At 43.1% G+C, this 19,950-nt stretch overlaps 1 protein-coding gene across 1 annotated transcript in view; it reads left to right on the top strand.

The window, feature by feature from the left end:
- The window catches only part of GTPBP4 (GTP binding protein 4), an 869,480-nt gene that overhangs the window by 415,005 nt on the left and 434,525 nt on the right, over positions 1–19,950 (top strand). Inside the window, exon 11 of the mRNA XM_044064686.1 lies at positions 16,699–16,776. Within this exon, the coding sequence (XP_043920621.1) occupies positions 16,699–16,776 (78 nt within the window). The remainder of the gene's footprint in view (positions 1–16,698; positions 16,777–19,950) is intronic.

Genomic DNA, 19,950 nt, shown 5'->3' with positions numbered 1-19,950 from the left:
AAGTTAATAATTGTATTTCGTGTGGGAAGAAAATACCGCATAAGGATTTCCATTCCCTCTGTATTCCTTGTTTAGGCCCAGACCACGACGTCTCGGTCTGTCGTATTTGTGCTGCATTCAACAAGCGCACCTTTAAGCGTCGGGCGGAGTTCGCCCAGCATTATTTTGGCAAAACATTTAACTATATTATGTCGTCGGATACTCCGACTCCAGTTTTGTCTAAAAAGTGCAAAGATAAGGACCGACACACGAGGTCCGCGGCCTCTACCGACACCACGCCAAAGCCGACTACACGTGGTCCGGTTCTCAGCGAGCCCTCGCAGCCCCTGACTACCGACGACACTTCATTGACAGCGTCTCCTGTGCCCGAGGTCGCAGGCTCCTCGGCCCACACCCCAACTACAGATACCGAAGCCACTCTTGGAGGTGAATCTCAAACTGTGGGCAGGTCTACCTCCTCTCAAGGTGTCTTCAGACCTTCCTCTTCTTTTTCCATCAAGGCTTTCACTAAGTCTAAAGCAGCCATGCATTCTAAGAGGCCAGCTACACAGGGCCGATCTCCAGGCCCCATGCCTAAAAAACAGATGCTTAAAATGGCTGAAGATTTAATTACTTTTATCAGGGGTTCTCAATCCCCCCCGGACAAAAGGCCCAGAGTGGAGGAAGAATCCCCCTCCTCTGATCAGGGCTCCATTATATCAGAGCACTCTGATGAACATGAACATTCTTTCTCCCCTTTTGAAGACTCCGATGCAGAGGAGTCCATTCCATCTGTATCCCCCCCAGAGGATTACTCATTTGGGGAAACTTTGCATACCTTAAGGGAACACTTCCACTGGGAAGGCCAAGATTACTCAGATTCCAAGAAAAGGCTTAGGGAATTTCACTTGCTACCTCAGCACAGGCCTCTGGCTATACCTCCTGTCTTGGACATACTAGATGATGTGTACTCGGAGGCCTGCCTTAACCCGGATTCTCTACCTCCAGCCCCAGTCAAGCCTGACAGGTATTACAGGGTCCCTGACTCACACCAATTTCTATACAAAAGCCATGCTGCTGACCCAGAAACCATCTCACAGGGTCCCAAGGGAATTAAGGCCTCCACTGCTAAAAACCCACTACCTTCGAGAGATTCCAGATCCTTAGAAAGGTGGGGAAAAAAGGTATATACCTCGGCCACCTTAACCATGAGGGCATTAAACTGTCAGTTCCATATGCTAAAGTACCAACAGTTTTGTTATCACAATTGAGAAGTAAAATGTCACAACCTGAACAACCAGACTTGAAGGAGTTGCAGGATTTGATGCACAGTGCAGAACGAGTGGGTAAACATACCTTACAATGTGGTTTTGATGCTCTAGAGGCCTCATGTAGAGCTGCTGTTACAGGATCAGTCATACGTAGACATGCCTGGCTCAAGGAACAAACCTTACCAGATCATGTCAAAGCTAAATTACTAGATGCCCCTCTACAAAAGGATGTATTATTTGGTGCTAATGCTGAGGAGGTTTTAAGGAAAATGGAGGAAAAGGCTAAATCAATGCAAACAGTGAAAGATTTGACTTTCCCCTTTGCATGCCAAGCAAGACTCAAATGGCAGCACCCTTAGGCGGAAAACTGGCATTATTTTCAAAAAATTGGCATATTGTCACAAAAGACAAATGGATCCTGGACATTATAAACAGAGGCTACAGATTCCATTTTCACACCCTTCCAAAAATGAGAGGCATGCCAAACCTGCCACACAATCAAAGGGCAGAGGCACAAAGACAAATTTCAGATCTCTTAGACATGAAAGCTATTCAAGAGGTACCTACGCACGAACAAGGTCAAGGTTTTTATTCCAGACTATTCCTGGTACCAAGGAAGGGAAAAGATTGGAGACCTATTTTGGACTTATCCATCCTAAACACATTTCTACTCGTACCAAAAGTCAGGATGCTCACTCTACAGCAGATTCTTCCCATGCTGGGCAAGGAGTCTTGGCTGGTAACATTGGACCTCAAGGAGGCATACCTGCATGTCCCAATCAGACAAAATTGCAGAAGATACCTCAGATTTCTTGCAGGTTCAACCCATTATCAATTCTCTGCATTGCCCTTTGGCTTATCTACTGTGCCCAGAGTATTCACGAAATGCCTGGCATCAGTAATTGCCTACTGCAGACTTCAAGGGATACAAATATACCCCTATTTGGACGACTGCCTGATCCAAGCGGACAGCAAGCACATTCTTCTGAAACATCTGGCTTATGTAATAATGTTGTTGAATTCTCTGGGATACACAGTCAACAAAAAGAAATCAAGGCTAATACCCTCTCGGAAAATAATTTTCCTGGGTGCCAACTTGGACACAAACACCCAGATGGCCTACCTCACGCCAGAGAAGCAGGGGCAACTAACTCAATACTTCAGAACACTAGCAAATTGCACCAGGCTGACTGCAAGAAAAATCCTTCAGGCTCTGTGATTCATGGCATCTTGCATCTTACTAATCCCATGTGCAAAGCTGCATATGAGGAAACTTCAATGGTACCTGAAAAACCTATGGTTTCAGCACAGCCACAGCTTGGAAACAATAATACCACTAATTCCATGTCTTCAAAAGGAATTTCTGTGGTGGGCTCAAGCTTGTCAAACAAACACAGGTCTCCCATTCAACAAGCCTCAAGCAAATCAAGTCATCACAACAGACGCCTCGGACTATGCCTGGGGGGCACACATGACACATCGGTGCATTCAGGGCAAATGGTCCCAAAAAGAAAAGCACCTTCACATCAATCAAAAGGAGATGCTAGCAGTAATAAATGCTATTATAGCTTTCAAAGACCTTCTGCAACCAAGTCAACTATTGATAAGAACGGACAACACCACAGTAATGTGGTACATAAACAATCAGGGAGGAACCCATTCATACCCCTATGCAGACTGGCCATGTCACTTTGGAACATGGCCCTGGACTTACAAATCGAACTACAAGCACAGTACTTGCCAGGCAAGGAAAACACGCTGGCAGACAACCTAAGCAGAAATATGACAGATCCACACGAATGGAAGTTGCATCCTCAAGTTTTTACAGAGATAATTCAAGCATGGGGAAGGCCAGACATAGATCTCTTTGCCTCCCACAAAAATCACCAATTGACAAAATTCTGCTCAAGGATTTTTAATCCAAAGGCCTGGAGAGTGGACGCTCTCTCTTTCAATTGGGCATCAATGACAGTTTATGCCTTCCCACCTCTTCCTCTGCTGCCCAAAGTTCTATTAAAAACCAGAGCAGACAGACCAAAGATGATTCTCATTGCTCCAGACTGGCCAAGACAACACTGGTACCCACTCCTGAGGAGCCCGACGCATTCCCCACCATGGACCCTGCCTCTAATGCCTCTTCTCCTGACTCAGCACAGCTTCAAAACTCTTCACAGTCAGCTAAAAACAACAGACCCTACTCTCCAAGGAGGTGCAGGATGTCATTTTGGAGGCCAGAAGGCCGTCTACTAGAAAAGCTTACTCAGCAAAATGGAAACGGTTTTGTGTCTGGAATGAGAAATAGGGCCAGGATCCTGGAAAACTGAACTTACCTCAAATATTACAGTATCTAGCTGAGCTGCTAAGCAGTGGACTTTCATTCTCCTCCATCAAAGTCCATGCCTCAGCCATTTCTGCAGAATACAACACTGATCCACCCTTATTCTCTCACCCCCTCTTAAGACAGTTCCTCAGAGGGGCTAAGAATCTAAAACCCCAAGGAAACAACCAATACCTGCTTGGGATCTCAATTTCATTCTAGACAAACTGACCTTGCCTCCTTTTGAGCCAGCTGCCTCATCAGATTTGCAATATTTGTCCTGGAAAACAGCTTTCCTTCTGGCTATTACCTCAGCTCGTAGGGTATCGGAACTACAAGCTCTCATGGCTGTGCAGCCTTTTATCATCTTCCATCAGGACAGAGTTTCCTTATGAACCAACCCGTCCTTTATGCCAAAAGTGGTATCCAGGGTAGCTTTGAATCAGGCTATACACTTACCTACCTTTTATCCTAATCCTCAAAACAAAGGGGAGAGATTACTACATTCCTTGGACATCCACAGACAACTGTGTTATTTGGACAGAACAAAGCCTTTCAGAAAATCAGACAGCTCTTTGTGTCCTATGCTATAGGAGCTCAAGGAAAGCCAATTTCCAGACAGACAATCTCAAAATGGATAGCCCACTGCATACGCTTTTGCTATTCTTTTCATGGCAAAACTGTACCTGCAGGCATCAGATCTCACTCCACAAGGGCCACGGCTACCTCTGCAGCTTTTCTCAGAGGAGTTCCTACCAAAGATATTTTGGAAGCTGCCACTTGGAGTTCTGTGCATACCTTCTCCAAACACTACCACCTTCCACTATACTCCAAATCTAGAGCGGGCTTTGCCCCTGCAGTATTGCAGGGCATTCTGGCTCCTCCTAGTTCCACCTAGTGCCTACCACCCCTTTCTTAGCTTTGGGATTCTACCCATCTGTTATGACTGCAGCTGTATGCACGATGAACATAGTACAGTTTTGTACCTACCATAAATGTAGATGTTCGAGTGCTAATACAGCTGCAGTCCAGGTTTCCCTCCCTCCTTCCCCTCTTGGGACAGGCCTAGTGGCTAACATCTCCTCATGCAACCTGATTGGGGTATTCATTCTTGATGTATTTGCTTGCAGTACTGTATTTTGATTATATGGCATTGCTTTATTACACAAATTTATGTATTGCCTTCATTCTGGGGGCACCTGACATCTGGGGCAAGAAAAACTGAAGAAAATGGCGTCGGCTGGTTCTTTTATACCCCTGTCGCAGTGACATCAGGGAAGAAGCGACAACAACCAACGCCGGACCTAGACTTTGGAATTCGGCCGACCGAGGACCCGCTTGATGGCAGGAGAACCCATCTGTTATGACTGCAGCTGTATTAGCACTCGAACATCTACATTTATGGTAGGTACAAAACTGTACTTGTTGCCTTCCTTCTGGGGGCACCTGACATCTGGGGCAAGAAAAACTGAAGAAAATGGCGTCGGCTGCCTCTCTTATACCCCTGCGGCACTGACGTCGGGGAAGAAGCGACGACAACCGACGCCCGACCTAGACTTTGGAATTCGGCCGACCGAGGACCCGCCTGACGGCAGGATAACCCATCTGTAATGACTGCAGCTGTATGAGCACTCGAACATCTACATTTATGGTAGGTACAAAACTGTACTATTTTCAACATGTTGACAAGCAAATGGGGGAGCCCAGATATAGACCTGTTTGCCTCTCCCCAGAATTACCAATTGGACAAATTTTGCACAAAGACTCCCAACAAACAAGCCTGGAAGGTGGATGCTCTGTCCTTCAGCTGGAAAACCCTATCAGTCTATGCCTTCCCCCCCTCTGCCTGTGATTTCCAAAGTACTACTAAAAGTCAAACAGGGCAAACCAAGGATGATTTTGATTGCTCCAGACTGGCCGTGCCAACACTGGTACCCCCTCCTGCGCAGTGTGTCACGGTTATCTCCATGGCACCCACCTTAGACTCCTTCCCAACTGTCTTAGCAGGAGAACCAGATACTGCACCCTCAGCTTCCAACACTGAACCTTGCAGCTTGGCTAATTACTTAATTTCTCCTTTACCATCCCTCAGCAAAACTGTGATGGATATCATCTTAGATGCAAGGAGGCATAGTACTAGAAAATCTTATGCTGAAAAATGGAAAAGATTTTGTGCCTGGAACCAATCTCAAGGGATGAGCACAGCAGCGCCCAGTTTACCTCAGATTTTACAATACTTAACTGAGATGCTTCACAAGGGCCTGTCTTTTTCCTCTATTAAAATCCACACCTCAGCCAGTTCAGCTCATTATAACACAGAACCTCCCCTCTTCTCTCATCCACTGCTCAAGCAGTTCCTCGGAGGGGCCAAAAATTTCAGACCACCCAGGAGAGCTCCAACCCCAGCCTGGGACCTTAACTTTGTCTTGGAGAAACTCACTGTACCTCCTTTTGAGCCAGCTGCTACTGCAGACTTAAAATTTCTTTCTTGGAAAACAGCTTTCCTTTTAGAAATCACTTCAGCTAGAAGGGTATCAGAATTACAGGCCCTTATGGCAATGGAGCCTTTCATCGTCTTTCATGCGGACAGGATGTCACTCAGAACCAATCCATCCTTCATGCCCAAGGTGGTATCCAGTGTGGCTCTTAATCAGTCCATTCATTTGCCAACCTTTTCTCCCAATCCACAGAATAAAGGGGAACGGATACTGCATTCCTTAGATGTGCACAGGCAACTTAGATTCTACTTGGACAGGACTAAACCTCAAAGAAAATCTGAACAACTGCTGGTAGCATTTGCTGTAGGGGCAGAGGGGAAGGCTATTTTCAAAGCAAACCATTTCTAAATGGATAAGCCATTGCATTCATTTCTGCTGTATAAGCACCTTGGAAAACCTATCTCCCATGGGGATCAGACCTCACTCCACCAGGGCTGCATCTACCTCTGCAGCCTTTCTCAGAGGCATCCCTACCAGTGGCATCCTAGAAGCTGCTACCTGGAGTTCTGTACATACTTTCACCAAGCATTATCATTTGCCAATTTTATCTAAATCCAGAGCTGACCTTGCCACTGCAGTCTTGCAGGACCTTATAGCTGTCCCTAATGCTATCTAAATTCCTCCTCCCAACCATAGCTTTGGGAATCTACCCAAATGTAATGACTGCAACCGTGAAACATGAAGAACATAGTCCAGTTGTGTACATTTACCATAAATGTAGATGTTTGAGTGTATTCACTGTTGCAGTCCTGGTTACCCTCCCTCCAGTCCCCTAACTTCTTTTGGCTATACCTCTACGTTCCTTTACTATGCTTAAAAGCCTTTTAGGTGTATTTGCTTTTTTTGTTGGAGGTATATATTTGTGGTTTTATGTTTAATTGCTTCCCATTAGGGGGGCACCGGAAAACTGGGGCAAGAAAAACTGATATAATGGCGTCGGCTGCATGTTTTATACCCCTGACATCATGGGAGAAGGGACAGCAACTGATGCAGGACCCAAGACTTTGTTAATCAGGCCGACTGAGGACAACCTTCAAGCAGATTACCCAAATGTAATGACTGCAACAGTGAATACACTCGAACATCTACATTTATGGTAAGTGTGCACAACTGTACTTTATGTATTCGTCTTTACTTTGGCCTTCCCTGATAGTCAGATATCATATTATCACTTCCTAATGTTTTCAGTTACTCTCATAAGAGGAAGTTTTCTTTAGCCACATTTATTAATGCTGTTGTCATGGTTGTTCTGTTCACACGATCAGTCTAATAACCCCAAGTTAGGCATTTTATTGCACACACTACATTGTTCACCTTATTCAGATTTGCTCTTCTAAATAAACAAGGCTGTCCTCCTGCCAATAAAAGACCTAGGTTACCTGGCTGCAAGAAGCAGTTTTTTTATGTATTTATTGAATTATCACTTATGATACAGGCAAACATATATTTATATAAACAAACCAGATTAACATGTTCATAGTTATAAACATTATAAATCACATATATTCTCTACAATTATCATCATAGATTAGGTTCATAGATTAGTATTAGGCTACCTGCCCTTGTGGGCCATTTTAAGCCTAGCCAATTACCCATGTGAGACTCAAACCCTGCATCTTTTGTCTGTAAGGCAAACACCTTAACCATTATGCCAATCTCCCACTATCAGTCCAGCATTACATAAATTGCTCAATTCCTTTTCCCTTAAACCTCACTTCTCCTCTAAAACATTGTTCTTCATGTATTGTTCCTTCAATTTCCATTTTTTTCCTGTGTAATTTTTAGTTTTTTTTTTTTTTTTTAAATATCGGTTACAGTATTTAGTACTTGTAATAATTTGGTTTAGACTTTGATTTTCATTTTCTAGTAATTGCTTTCTTTGGCAGCCACCAGAGATAAGCTTAACAAGGTCTTACTTATGTCTAGGCAATTCAGATGTATTCCAGCTAAAAAAAAAATAATAATAATTTCTGTAGTTATGCCCATTTGCTCACCCAGTGTTTCTGACAGAGTCCTTGGTAGGAAATTTTTAATTTGCCAACTCATTATACTCCCAAAATATATGTTCCCAGGTACCTCTTTCTTCCACATCACACCTCCAACATTTGTCGTCTACCTGAGGAAAAATTCTTTGGACTCTGCTTGTGGGGTATATAAATACTTTTGCAAACATTATAAATCTTTTAGACTTTGTTGCATCTTTGGCAGCCATACATGTATCCTCCCATTGTTTTCTTTTGAATTGTTATCCAGTCTCTCTTCCCATTTTTTCTAACTTCTCTGATTCTTGTACTTTTCGTGCAGTATTTATATAGATTACCTGACTTCGAAAAGCAGTTTATACTAAACATATGTTGCTTCTGCGTTCTCTCCCTGTCAGAGTATTAAAGCATAGATTTTAGTGACATTCACAAGTGCAAATGTCCTTTTCAGTTTTTGTGATGCATTTGGTAATATTCATTTAAGTTTGTTTGTTCTAATAAATTCTACTTTTCATAATGACATATTCCTATTAGACAAGTAAAACAGGTCTGAAATTGTACTGCTTAGTGTCCACAGTGTATTGATAAATGTAAACACCACACACACACACACACACACTTTTTTCCCATCCACTTCTGACTTCGCTACTCCTAGCTCATCTTTGATTCTGTTCTTTGCTCTTCGTGTTTGTGATGATAACCCAGCACAAACCTTCACTGGGAATGTCTTCTCCTTCCAAGAAGCCTTGTAGGCCCAGCAGAGGCATGACCCACCTCTGCAGTGAGGATGGGATCTGGAGAGCTGGAGCCATTGTACTGCTTGCTACTTATTGTCTTTTTGTATGCTCTTACCTTTTCTCCCTTAAGTGTTGAATGTTCTTTCAGTGGGAGGGTGCAGAGACATAAGTGCAATTCCAGCCTACTTGTTGACATGACTTCAAGTCTGATGTCATTAGAAACAAATTTATTTTGATGGTCCCTGCTGTCCACTAGAGACTCGTAATGTTATATCAACCCTTGGAGCACACATCCCTCTTCCACACACAGGTGAACAGCTGCAGCCACTTCATTCCTTCCTGTCATGTTCGTCTCCTTCCTCATCTAGGCACTGATCTAACTTTGGTTGTCTGGATGATGGTGAAGACTTCATCCTTGTAAACAAAAGGGAGCTAATATTCTGTGACCTGGGGGGGTTGCGTAGTGGTTAAGGTGTTTACCTTGCAAACACAAGGTTCAGGGTTTGATTCTCACATGGGGTAATTGGCTAGGCTTAAAATGGCTCACAAGGGCAGTTAGCTTAGTACTAACCTATGAACCTAGTTGTCATAAATGAAACATGACTAAAACCTCATATCATGGACAATGAAATCATTCCACTTGGTTATGCTATACTTGGACATTAAAGACCAGGCCGAAAGGGCTGATGATGTGGGGATTACATGTAGTAGCACTGTCTGCTGCATTACGTCCCATCTTCTACTGACATGCACTTCTGAAAGGTTGTCATTGGCACAATGAAAATAAAGCATTTCCAGTTCATTACACATTACACTAGGTTCTGTCATACTCGACTCCTCAAAAATGTTGGTTAAGGCTTGGAAGTATCTTGTTACTCTCTTCAGCTGCTGTTTTGAAATTTTTAAAGGAGAATTTTTGTGTTTAGAGTTGGTGTTTTAAGGTGACTTTGATAACTGGTATGTTGCCTTGTTTTGGAGCTGATGTTCTCAGAACTGGGAAATATGTTAAGGAACAAAAAGGAGACGTGGGTTCTTGGTTGATGTTGAGCCCTCTGATAGTGTAGATATTAACTGCTGACAGGTTATGGGGCTATGGAAGCGGTGAGACAGCAAATCGAAGGCATGGTTGGGATCCTAAGCTGTTGGGGAAGATTGCAGTACATTTTTGAAGGAGCATCATGATGTCATCTTGCCTCTTGAACAGTGTGTAGGTGATATGTGAAATAAGTCTGTGGACATAAGCAGCCAAATTAATTATATTCAACAGATATTGATTACTTTGGATGTAAAGTAAAAACATGTATTTTGAATTTAAGTGTAGTTCTGGAATGAGAGGAAGAATTTTTAACTGTCTTCAGGAGCCACCTGCAGTGAGGATGGGATCCGAGAGCTGGAGGGTGCAGAGACATAAGCCTATTTCTTGTTGACATGACTTCAAGTCTGACGTCATAGGTTCATAGGTTCATACTAGGCTATCTGCCCGAGGGCATTTATAAGCCTAGCCCATAGTTTTGTGGCTTACGCCACCCCTTTAGTTTGGAGAAACTATGCCCATTATTTTGCTGTGCCCTGCCTATAAAAAGTGACACTGAGGTAACCCCTGGGTGTATCTCCCATCCATTGGTCAAGATTCCTCTTGAACAAGGCCAGCGAGGTGCTCTGCCTCACATAAACTGGGATTTTGTTCCACAGCATAGGGAGTCTTTGGGTGATGAATCTATCCCTCCAGCATGTCCTATTAATAACCGGTGGTTCCAGAAATTAGGTTTAAGTCTCCGCCTTTGTGGCTCTGAGGGATCTAGATTTTTGAGATGAAGCATGTTCATCAAATCTGGGTTTGAGCCTCTGTATGTCAGGCACAGGTCACCTCTGAGCAAGCGTAAGCAACTGAATATAACTGGAGTTCTTTCAGTCAGGCAGCGAAGACAGATTTTTGAGACCCTTTATCCTTTTGGTGAGGAACTTTGTGGCCTCTCTCTCCAGCTGCTGCAAGTGTCGGGTCCACACATTCAATGGGGCATTGTACTCATCATTGGTCTGATGAGTGATGAGTATAGGAGACTATGACTTCCTTGATCTAGATGTGAATCCCTTCAGATAAGGTGGGCAATGTAGAAGGTCTTCCTAACTACTTTAAAGTAATGAGTGTCAATGAAAGGTTACTGTCAACCTGGGTCTCCCAGGTCCCTAATAACTTCTTGTGTCATAGGGATTGCCACCTATATGGTAGCTAGGGGTAACCTTATTTTCCCGAAGGGTATGACTATGCATTTCTTGGCATTTAACTTTAGGCCATGGCTCTGGCAATTCAGTTATCCGCTTCTGTGAGACCCTTCTTGAAGGATATCTGTGTCGGATGTGTTTTCAACTAATGTGGCGCCTTCAGTTTGCAGTCATCTGCAAACATTGTCAGCCATAACCTCCTGTGTTTGCTTGTACTTCAGAAAAGTAGATGCCAAACAAGAGGCTCCAGGACTGAGGGACACCACTTGTGACAGGCTTTGAGTCTGACATGGCCAGCAACTCTGACCCTGTGGGTTCTGTCACTAGCCAGTTTGCAAAACCCATCTTGTAATGTATGGGTTTACATTTAAGTTGGGATGAGTTTTCAATGATACCCGAGTGAGGTATTGTATCAAAAGCCTTCAGCTTGGGTGGGTCTAGGTAGGCTGTATGGACTGCTCGTCAATCACACTTCCCTCGGCTTAATGGCCTTGGTGACTGTTTTGAAAAGTCAACCAAATTTAGAAGGCATGATCTGCCTTTGACAAAGCCAAACTGGGTTGGATCCAAAGTCTGCAAGTTCTCTGGTGCCTTTATTTATGAGATCCATTATGATCCTCTCCATGGCTTTGCAGATAAGGCTTGGTCAAGCTAATGGGACGGTAATTTCCAGGATCGGTGGAGGCATCGCTTTGTGGAGTGGGGACCACAGTCGCCAGCGCCACCCTGGGTATGATCCGGAGGTGAGACTAAGATTAAACAGCTGTCCTAACTGTGGGTTTAATTCCTCGCTGAGCTCATGGAGCACACAGCCGGGGACACCATCAGGTCCCATGGATGCTGTGTTCTTTGCCTTGAGAGAGCAGTTCTCAACTGGGCTAGAGATGTTTGGGGGCTACAATCATTTGGTATAGATATCTCTCCTTTAGGGGAGGGGGAGAAGTTTGCACTGAACTTGTCAGCCAGTATGTTGGCAATGTCTGTAGGATCAGTAATCTTCACATCATTTTGAACTAATTCTGAGCATATCTGGGAGTTTCCTCCCAGGTTTCTGACATAGCTAAAGAATGCCTTATGGTTGTCTTTAGAGTCCTTAGCCATTTTTTTCAAAATTAGATTTGGATGATTTTGAGAGCTCTTAGCTTTTACTTATAGTGATCAGCGGTGTCTTACCTTTTAAGGATTTTGCTCTTATCTTGTAGTAGCTTTCTCCTTTGTTGTAGAGTTTGTTTATGGCTGGGGTCCACCAGACTTGACGCTTGCCTTTGGTACAAAGAGTCTTTGTTTTGCTTGGGATTGCTCTGATCCATGCAGCCTGCAGGTGCTGGTAGAAGGCATTTGTAAGTGATTCAGCGGTTTGAGTAATGTTAACCGCCGCTCAGGGGCCTTAAAGGAGACCACACTAGTCTTCTTAGAAGTGTGAAGTCGGCTTAGAAGTTCTTTACTGTGGTCTTTTTTCATTTCGGTGGGCGGATGAGGACCTCCAGCCAGATTAGTTTGTGATCAGATCTCACCAGTGAGGGGTATACTTCCGCTGGAACATTGTGCTCCCATGTTCGTGATGATGAGACTGCTATGTTTTCTCCTCTTGTGGGGATGGTGACTAGTTGTTCCATGGCATTTGAGTTTATGAATTCCAGGAACTTTGGGCTAGAGTGTTTGGGCTGAGTAGTGTTCCCAGTCTATATTAGGTAGTTGAAGTCACCTAGTATGATGGTGTTCGGAGATACATTTATCCCTCCAGTGTTTTCAGGAAGGCCATATGAGGTTCCTGGAGTTTGTAGGGTGGCCTGTAACATGCTACAAATTGCAGAGCAGTCTTGCTCTATGGTTAATTGCACCTGGATGGTTTCCGATGCATCGTGTGATGCCACCAATCTTGGAGGTGTGGGTGTCCTTGATGAATATGGATACCCTCCTCCTTTCTTGGTATTGTCCGGTTTTGGGCGGAACGCATGATATGAGGTAAAACCTGATAGTGCTGGGGTGCTCTCAGGAGCCTTGAACCAGGTTTCTGTCACAGCACAGACATCAATGTTCTCCATACTGAGAAGGGCCTCGAGTGCGTGCATCTTGGGGTTGAGACTTCTGGCATTGAGCAGCATTACCCTTAGTTTTTTTTCTTTGTTTTGTTCTAGGGTGGTAGGTTTAGAATTTGAGCCTTGCCTAAAAAAGGCAAATTTATTTTGATGGTCCCTGCTGTCCACTACAGACTCGTAATGTTATATCAACCCTTGGAGCACACATCCCTCTTCAACACACAGGTGAACAGTTGCAGCCACTTCATTCTTTCCTGTCATGTTCATCTCCTCCCTCATCTAGGCACTGATCTAACTTTGGCTGTCTGGATGATGGTGAAGACTTCATCCTTGTAAACACAAGGGAGCTAATATTCTGTGACCTGGGGAGGTTGCGTAGTGGTTAAGGTGTTTACCTTGCAAACACAAGGGTCAGGGTTTGATTCTCACATGGGGTAATTGGCTGGGCTTAAAATGGCTCACAAGGGCAGTTAGCTTAGTACTAACCTATGAACCTAGTTGTCATAAATGAAACATGACTAAAACCTCATATCGTGGACAATGAAATCATTCCACTTGGTTATGCTATACTTGGACATTAAAGACCAGGCCGAAAGGGCTGATGATGTGGGGATTACATGTAGTAGCACTGTCTGCTGCATTACGTCCCATCTTCTACTGACATGCACTTCTGTAAGGTTGTCATTGGCACAATGAAAATAAAGCATTTCCAGTTCATTACACATTACACTAGGTTCTGTCATACTCGACTCCTCAAAAATGTTGGTTAAGGCTTGGAAGTATCTTGTTACTCTCTTCAGCTGCTGTTTTGAATTTGTTTAAAGGAGAATTTTTGTGTTGTTGGTGTTTTAAGGTGACTTTGATAACTGGTATGTTGCCTTGTTTTGGAGCTGATGTTCTCAGAACTGGGAAATATGTTAAGGAACAAAAAGGAGACATGGGTTCTTGGTTGATGTTGAGCCCTCTGATAGTGTAGATATTAACTGCTGACAGGTTATGGGGCTAATGGAAGCGGTGAGACAGCAAATTGAAGGCATGGTTGGGATCCTAAGCTGTTGGGGAAGATTGTAGTACATTTTTGAAGGAGCATTATGATGTAATCTTGCCTCTTGAACAGTGTGTAGGTGATATGTGAAATAAGTCTGTGGACATAAGCAGCCAAATTAATTATATTCAACAGATATTGATTACTTTGGATGTAAAGTAAAAACATGTATTTTGAATTTAAGTGTAGTTCTGGAATGAGAGGAAGAATTTTTAACTGTCTTCAGTTTATGAAAAATAAAATGATGCAGTGGTCATGTGTTTCCAGGTGGTTATTAGGAACAGAAAAACGCTGTAGTCCGCTGTCATCTGACTGACAGTTTTGGGTTATCATGAATGGTTTTCATGCAGTTTGTGAACTGATGCGAAAAGGAGAAGGTGTTACAATTGTGTGGACTGGTAAAAGGATTAAAGCTGAGGGAAGGCCAGTAATGGCATCTGTTCCTCATATGTTGCTCTTAGTCATAACTTAAAGGGATTTCTGCTGCTGGTTTAGTCTACCATTCATATTGACTTTCACAGCTGAGCAGTCATCTTTTATAGCCAGTCTGGTTTCTGTTAAGGGGGTAAGTAAGTCTTTAAGTTTTGGAAAGAGTTAAGTCATTGGTGTTTTAAGTGTGCATCTCTCTGGCTTAAATTCAGTATTGTGAAATTCAGCATTGCAAACTGTCAGTATAATGAGACTCAGTCAAGTGAGTTTTCAGTATTTTGAAAATTAGGTATTGTGGTCTCAGTCAAATGAAATTCAGTATTTTGAGTTTTCAGTCATGTGAAGTAGATCCATGTACATAACTCCATACTAGGCCTCCCTTATTCTGCCTAGCCGCCTCTATTCCTGTAGTATCCTTACCACCCTGCAATCTGCTCAAACCTAAAAGCTTTATCTTTCCTGTAACAAAGAAATTAAGTTTGCAGATGAACACCCCAGTAGGTTACACCACTGTCTTTCAAGTAAAGAAAATCTGATTGCTAGTGTGAACCATCACTTTGGTGCAGTTCAGCTCAGGTTGACACACTGCTGTGTATGTACCTGCGACTTTTCAGCACATCATTTATTGGTACAGATCAGCCCTCACATCTGGTCTTTACATCTTATCCATCCTTTTCAATCATGATAACATTTTGAGAGAAAGTTGAGTGGCTTAAAGGGAGAAAGCCCTGACTGTGTATCAGATGACCCAAGTTCATTTGGCAACAGGAATGAATGTAGGAGGTGGTCAGGAGTCTTGTCTATCTTTGGGGGAAGAGGAGCAGTTACTGTGGCTTGTCTAGTGGGAACACTAAGTGATTACCTGTTGGAGTTCTTAGCCAGCAAAAGCCCATGCTGCTGTTAGTGCATTCACACTGTTCATCTGAAAGGTAACTGGTATGTGGAGGTGTACACTTCCCCTTGGGAAGCAGCAACTGCAGTTCAGAGGAGCCACCAAAAGTGAAAGGCGGTTGCTGCCAAGGATAGAGTGTAGGCCACCTCCCCAAGGAACAGCAAGCTGACCCACTTCCTGCAACCAGGCTCTCACTGGGAAAAAGAGAGCCAATAGAGATTCCTTGGAAAGAATGAATGAGCTGTAGGGAAAAGAGGTCCAGTAGAGATTCCTTGGAAAGAATGAATGAGCTGTAGGGCTCTTTCCCAGCCTTGGAATACCTGTCTCCTTCTCCTCAGGAATGAGTGGATCATTTGGGTGAAGGCAGAAGAGTCATCAGGCAAAAGGCTTGGAGAAGGAGCGGAAAAAAAAAACATTTTGGGGATTTTTGCTGTTTTGTTTTCCGATACCATAATTAAGATATAGAATAAGCTACCTGAATCAAAACAGAAATGTCATGTATCATGTTTAAAAATAGTATAAAACACATTGCTGTGCTAACCAGGTATGCTGTTGTATTGATGGTGTCACAAGATGTAGATATACTGATCATTCCACCTAAATTTCAAGTCCAAGTCTCCTCTTCGCTTTTTCTGTAATATCTCCTCAGTCCCTGTCTCTTCATTTTTTTAAACTTGTCAACTCTGGGTACTGATTCATGTCTTTTTCATACTTTCCTGATATGCATCTGCAGCATTACAAAATGTCTCTACTATTCTGCAGTTTTTTGCTTAAGAAATTTGTAATTGTTGAACCAGTGCATGTTGGTGATTTTGTAGGCACTGTAAATGCAGTTGTTCATGCTCTTATTTTCTATCTGTGAGATATTGAGCTGTTAAATGGTTAGTAAATCGTAAGCAGCAGTTATGTAGTGTAATAATGTCCTTTCTGTGCATGCTTATTGCAGTTTATCACACCTAGCTAATAAAAATATATAACTGTATAGATTTAATTTTATCATGAAGCTTTTCTGTCCAGTCCTCTGCTGACAGTGGGTTTTCTTTACAGATTCTGTCAGCATATAACAATAAGTGAAGTATGGGAGCTGTCTTCCTTCTGTAAGACAAGTAGTTTCCAAAGCAGCTGTCTCTGTCATGTGATGTCTGGGAGTTCTTTTGAGCAATATCCATTTAGTGTCAGGGAATAGTATATCACTTACCATTAGGCTACTTGATGATCCATGTAGAAATTATTTTATCAGGTAATTGAATTCACGGTTGTAATTTATATGGAAACTGCATTTTCAGGAGCGACCACCTTGCATTCCTGAGGGAGCTTTGAAACGCAGGAAAGCGATGGAAATTGATGAACCCAAACGAAAATTGGTGAGTTTGTATTTGCCAGCAAATTACTGTGTTGTGTCAATAAATCGATTTTCTTGTATTGTACACATGTACACACAAACACTGTGTATGCAGAATGTCATTGTTTTACATGCATGATCATTACAGATGCAGAGAACAAAATTAAGCAGTTACACATTTTTCACCATTAGTTACCTAACTGTATATGTAATATAGAACTGCATGAAGTTAAAGCCTGAGAGGTGGTGGCCGCTATTAGTAACGCATCTTGATTTACTTGCTAATTTCAGATATGCTTCAATAGTTATCATAGTTTAACTGCATTTGGTGTACATGATTTTTCAGGTAGATTTGTTTTCATAGGTAAGTGCATGTGCTTAGATAAGTAGTGGGTGCACGCCCATAACCACTATCCAGAGCTGTCTAAGTACAGGTATTATTAGGTAACCAGATAGTTAAACTCCTTAGTTGTAATAGATGTCCTTCCATATCACTGTTGCAGTATTTATAACCTAAGGGATCTCCTGCCAAGGATAGCCCAATGTCCAGCCAGTGTACCAAAGCCTTTAGTACTTAAAGGTGTCATACGTCAGACGTACATTTACTTTTCAAGGCGTAGGGCATAAATGTGACGTATAAACATGCACACTCATAGGTTCATAGATTTAGTACTAAGCTAACTGCCCTTGCAAGCCATTTTAAGCCTAGCCAATTATCCCTTGTGAGACTCAAACCCTGCACCTTGTGTTTGTAAGGCAAACACCTTAACCATTCGGCCACCCTCCCAACCCCTCAGAACTTCTTTGCTGCCAGTCTAAACGCCATCATTGAATTCAATCTGAACACAGTTTTGCTGTGCTGGTTACCAAGCTATGTTTCAGATAAGTGCCCCATTGAGGTTTCTTCTTATCTTTCTTTTATTTAGTGCTGTTTGGTTCATGTCATTAAGAAGGGGAAAATGTCAGTTTGGGAGGCAGATTCCCCATAAAGACCGTCACGACCAGTGCCTCTTCTGTTTGGGTGCTCCCCACAACCATATGCAGTGTTCTGTCTGCCTGGCTTTTCTTCCTTAGACTCTACAAAGTCATCTTTCCTGTTCATCTGTTTACCTGGAAAGCATTGTTGTAAGCTGTTGGCTCAAGGTGCTGTCAGAATTTTCCTGTCCCGAGGGTCAGCTGTTTGCCAAGAAAAAGGCCAAAAAACGTAGGTCTGGTACAGCTGCTGTGCATACTCCCCCTGTCATCTCTCTCGAGGCTAATGAAAGCTCAGAGGATTGTCCAGTGGTTGCTTCAAATTCCTCTACCATGACCCTGTTAGAGGCTGGTATGGGTCCAACTTCTCTCACATCCTCGGAAGCTTTATAGATGTCTGCTCCTGACATTGAGGGGAACCTCGACTGATTATAACTGAGGAATCAAGGAGGATTAAGCACATCTTGCTTAGGGTGGGGATTTCTTCTATGCTTATTGAATGTCGCCAGGGGTCAGAAACCTCTGAGGGTGTTTTGTGCAGATGTCCTGCGTAAAAAGGAACGGAAAACCAAATATGTTTATTCCCCTTGTAGTTAAGGATCCCCAACATGAATAGCAGGGTTTTACTTGGGGGTTATTTAATGCTTTAATGGCTTTAAAGCCTCCTCAAGGGATGTATGTTCCTGCCTCTCCATGGTCTTTCACTCCTCTTAAAAGACTCGGGGAACTAGATTCTTCAGATGAGGATCTGGATTCCGGGGAAGTGTCCCCTGGCTTACTCTTCTTATGTTCTCCCCCTTCCCAAGATTGTGATTCAGAGGAAGAGGATTCTATTATTTTAAATTCTCCTTGGAGGAGCCTTTCTTTGGGGATACTGTTGCCTGAATGATAGAGTTTAAGTGGGATTGTTCTCAAGTTTCTAACATTCAGAAAAGGTAATATGAGCTCCTCCAGATGGAGTCTCCTAAGCTATCAGCTTGTCCCCTGTTCTGGCTGCCCTCCTTGGATACCTTTTTAGAAGCTTCTGTGGCTACTGATTCTTAACCTCCAGCACCCAAAAAAACTTGATAGATTCTACAAGGTGCTTGATGAATGTAATTGTCTTTATAAATGTCCTTCTGCTGATCCTTCTGTTGTGTCTATCTCTTCTGACAAAACCCCCAAGCTGTTGCCCTGTACCAAGATGCTTCCTTCAAATAAGGTTAGTAGGGCCATGGAACTGCTGGGCAAAAAAGTGTACACTGCTGCCACTTTATCCTTTTGAGACATCAACTACCAGATTCATATGACCAGGTATATTTGCCCCTCCTTTCTGAGGTTTCCAAAGTGGTTTCTGACCTTCCTGACTCTGAGGTGAAAGTTTCTGCCCTTTCCTTCTTTGGCTTTGCCTTTTGTGCCAAGATACTGTCTGAACTCCAGGCTGTCATGGCTGTTCCTCCTTTCTTAGATTTCCACAAAGACAGGGCGCTTTTCATACTAATCTTCTTTTATGCCATGGTAGTCAGTGAGTTGTCCCTTAATCAGTCTGTTCATCTGCCTCCCTTTTTTCCTTCTCCACAGTTTACCAGTGAGAAGGTTCTTCACACTTTAGATTTCCATAGACAGCTCAGATATTACTTGGATGCCGCATTTTGTTTCCTTCCATCCCAGGTTTTTGGGTTTGGTTGTTTCTAAGCAAACCATCTTTTCTGAATTTCTAAGGCCATTTCTTTTTGTTATTCTTTTCATGGTAAATGTCTTTCCTCATCAGTAAAGGCTCATTCTACCATGGCCGTTGCCTCCTTTGCTGCATTTTTCAAGGGTCTAGATACCATTTCCATCCATGAGGCTGCTCCTTGATCCTCTCTTCATACCTTCAGTAAGCATTACAAGTTGTATGTTGTTTTCAGGGCCAGAACTAGATTTACCAGGCTGTCCTGCAAGGGTGTCTGGAGGGCTGTTCCATGTTGTCCTCCTCTCAGGCTTCTTGAACTTTTGTACTCTTGTTTAGGTTATGAATACTGCAACAGTGATGTGGAAGGACATAGTACAGTTGTGTTAAATCTTACCATAACAGTAAGTATTCTCTTCACTTTTGCAGTATTCACGCTCTCCCTCCTGCCCCTCTGCTCTAGCCTGTTCTTTCTTCCCCTCCAGGCTGAGGGGCTCTTCTCCCTTTTCTCCTTCTGGATGCACATATTTTTCCTTTCCCTATTTGCATTCTGTCCCTCCTGGGGCTTTTTCA

The sequence above is a fragment of the Protopterus annectens genome, chromosome 3.part0 (genome assembly GCF_019279795.1).
Source record: "Protopterus annectens isolate FY-2018-M chromosome 3.part0, PAN1.0, whole genome shotgun sequence".
Classification (NCBI taxonomy): Eukaryota; Metazoa; Chordata; order Ceratodontiformes; family Protopteridae; genus Protopterus; species Protopterus annectens.
This window is presented reverse-complemented; position numbering and strand designations above follow the sequence as displayed.